Below are 3,297 nucleotides of genomic sequence, written 5' to 3' on the forward strand. Positions count from 1 at the left end.
GCTACAAATTGAGCCTCTCCCCCCTCCCCCGCGAAAAGAGAGCCGGGGGAGGGGGGAGAAGAGAAAGAAGCAGACGACTTGGTCAGGGACTAGGGGGGAGAGTCGCGTGCCAAAGGCCCGCGGGAGGGGAGAAGCGAGGCGGGAGCCTCGTGTGCCAGCCGCAGCCCCACACCTGCCGGGATGTCCGGACAAATAAAGCGGTGTAAACAAAAAGGGGGGAGACGGACGTGTCACCAAGTCGTGTGAGAAAAGCCTGGGAACAAACGGGGCGCCTCCGTCTCCAGGAGCTCTCCCTTGAACCCGGCGGAACAGCCTATTAAAGGCTTACTTAATTACTTTAATGACTCTGGACAGGCTTTAAAACGCACTCGGCGCTGGGACCGCGGGCTTGCTGGGATTTGTAAACAGGCGATCGTGTGAGACTCAGCGGTGGGACTAAAGGAAGCGACACTGTTTTGTAAGGGTCCTCGCCCCCCGGTGCCTGCGGCCACTGCGTCCTTGCGCTCCGCGCCTGCTCCGGCTGCAGGCGCTTGCTGCTCCGCAGGCTCCAGTTTCTCGCCCCCTTTTCCCGAGGTGCCTGTTCCCATGCAAATGTTATTCCCCGACGGATCACGTGTCCTTTGAAGAGCCACGTGGATTAACAAAGCTGATCTGCCCCCAGCTCGCCCCCCTCGGCTGCTAATTTTTTTTCTTTAAAACTGACCTTGAATGCATACATGATCCAAACGCAGAGTCCCTAATCCTATGGAATAATTCAAGTCGTGAGAATGCACTTGCAGTCCTAGATGACTGCTTTATAAAAGCAGCCCCCTAGGACCCGGGAGGCTGCAGTCTACCTGGGACACTCAAAGAGGCACACGAGTTGAAACGTGGACGAGTGCCTCGCGCCACCGCCTCTGCCTCTGCGGAGGGCGCACGCAGACCAGGATGTCAGACAGGCTCAAGGAACGCAAAGTGAGTGAGTCCTTGCGCTCTGGTAGTGGAAGAGTGTGACTCACCAGCGGGTCACCTGGCTGGATCGATGACAAAGACGTGCCACACAGGACTTCAAGTGTGGAGGAATCCCAAATGGTTTGGGAAGGAACAGAGAAAGGAGAGTCCTCCGCTGAGGAGACGCTCACCTTAGACGGCTGCTTGGCCACCTCCTCAAAGCCGTGGCGCTTAGCTCGGTTGAGGGGCAGAGAAGTTTAGCAATGTTAAAGGCAAGCGCGCCAGCACCGGCTCCAGGGGACAGAGCTCTCTTGGTCTAGTGTGGAGGCGGGGCAGGTCTGGTGTCTCTTTGGGTTGGCTAATTGGCGAACTTCTGTGGCACACAACCTTGGAATGACTCGTTGGACAAAGTCATCCTAAATGTAAAAACTTCTGTTTGCAGAGAACCCCGGTTTCTCATAAAGTGATAGAAAAGCGGCGGAGGGACCGAATCAACCGCTGCTTGAACGAGTTGGGCAAGACAGTCCCCATGGCCCTGGCGAAACAGGTAACGTTTACATTGCTGGATGCTCTGTATTGCCATTCTCCATGGTGCCCCTAGCCTCTGCGGACGCAGCTGGCCTTAGGGGACTCGCCCCTCTCTGGCGCCGGCATCTTCCTGAGTGGAACTCTGCAGAAATCGGAGTACGGCCCTGCAGCTGCATGGGTTTGCCATGGGTGGGCCAGCGCTAGCTTCTTCTTCCTTTTACAGAGTTCCGGGAAACTGGAGAAGGCTGAGATCCTGGAGATGACAGTTCAGTACCTCAGAGCTCTGCACTCTGCGGATTTTCCCCGGGGAAGGGAAAAAGGTGGGCATTGACCCAGGCAAAGGAAACCCGGGCAGGGAGCTTGCGCCACTCGGGGACCTGGGGCCTGGGACTGAAGGAGACAGAGTCCAGGAGCAGCAGGAGCCTGTCCTGAGAAAGCACCAAAAGATTCAGGTCTATTGCTCTTCTCCTGTGAGGTTTGGTGGGGCAGGGATGTAATCAGGCTCCTAGTGTTTGCGCTTTTCCAGTTTCTTGACTGAGGAGAGGAGAGTGCGAGCCTCAAATGGGAGTCCAACCCAAACCGTACAGGGATGCTCTCACCCTTCTGGGAAGGGATACCCCTGTTCTCTTTTCTTTCCTTTATCCTACCGTCTTCCTTGCCAACCCAGCAGAGCTTTTAGCAGAGTTTGCCAACTACTTCCACTATGGTTACCACGAGTGCATGAAGAACCTGGTGCATTACCTCACCACCGTGGAGCGGATGGAGACCAAAGACACTAAGTATGCGCGCATCCTCGCCTTCTTGCAATCTAAGGCCCGCCTGGGCGCGGAGCCCGCCTTCCCGCCGCTCTCGCTCCCGGAGTCGGATTTCTCCTATCAGCTACATCCCGCGGGTTCGGAGTTTGCGGGCCACAGCCCGGGAGAGGCCACCGTGTTCCCGCAGGGGGCTACCCCGGGGTCACTGCCTTGGCCCCACGGCGCGGCCCGCAGCCCAGCACTGTCTTACTTATCCAGCGCGCCGGTAGCTCTCCCCAGCCCGGCGCAACAACACAGCCCCTTCTTGGCTCAGATGCAGGGCTTGGACCGGCATTACCTCAATCTGATCGGCCATGCCCATCCCAACGCCCTCAACCTGCACACGCCCCAGCACCCTCCGGTGCTCTGACACCCACACACTGCCTGGATCACTTTGCGGTTTGGTGGCGGCTTGAGACAAACACTGTATATGTTGTACATGTGTAAATAGTGTGCCAAAAGGAACAGGATGGGAGAATGCCAAGAGCCAATTAGCTTTCTTAAGGACCTCCCCTACCAATAAACACTCTGTGCTAAAGACCCCCAAATGGACCATGTTCTTTGTTACCTTCTGCTCATCCACAAACCATCCCCTCCAAGTGTCTTATAAGGAAACACGAGGCTGCTAGGAACCCAGATCTTCGCGGAGTCTGAGGCAGGGGGAGGCTAAATGGAAGCTTAAGCAGATATTAGCGGTGGCCTTCAGGGGTGGGAGACGTAGCTTCTGGAGTGCTCAAGCCCCTAAGCTCCTCTCTTGTCGCCCAACCTTTTACCTCTGAGAAGGGCAGAAGCCTGGTACTTGACCTTGGATCCTCATAATACACAAATCAAAAGTCAACCCCCAGACTGGTTTGGCCCACTTTTGCTAGCTGGAACCTGGTGGCCCTCTCACCTCTAGGTGAGCAAGAAGCCACAGGTCTAGGAAACCACAAATCCCAAGCCTGCCCAATGAATGGCTGAGTTCACAGCCTCAGTAAGTCTCTGTGCTAAAAAAAATCAGTGAGTGGAGCAAATAATATTCTAAATTATGTCTTAGCAACAACAC

The 3,297-nt window shown here is 55.8% G+C and overlaps 1 protein-coding gene across 2 annotated transcripts; it reads left to right on the forward strand.

Annotated features, from left to right (window-relative positions):
* Nucleotides 1-927: 927 nt before the first annotated feature.
* On the forward strand, nt 928-2,622 carry Helt (helt bHLH transcription factor). 2 transcript variants are annotated; one of them, XM_005066670.2, is made up of 4 exons: nt 928-954; nt 1,373-1,477; nt 1,682-1,778; nt 2,126-2,622. In XM_005066670.2, exons 1-4 carry the CDS (start codon nt 928-930, stop codon nt 2,620-2,622), a joined length of 726 nt encoding a protein of 241 aa, XP_005066727.1. The 2 variants fall into 2 exon arrangements, with proteins under 2 accessions (XP_005066727.1, XP_005066728.1); XM_005066671.2 differs by having other exon boundaries at nt 2,129-2,622.
* Nucleotides 2,623-3,297: the final 675 nt, after the last annotated feature.

Source organism: Mesocricetus auratus, unplaced genomic scaffold (assembly GCF_017639785.1).
Source record: "Mesocricetus auratus isolate SY011 unplaced genomic scaffold, BCM_Maur_2.0 Super-Scaffold_100026, whole genome shotgun sequence".
NCBI classification, from domain to species: Eukaryota; Metazoa; Chordata; class Mammalia; order Rodentia; family Cricetidae; genus Mesocricetus; species Mesocricetus auratus.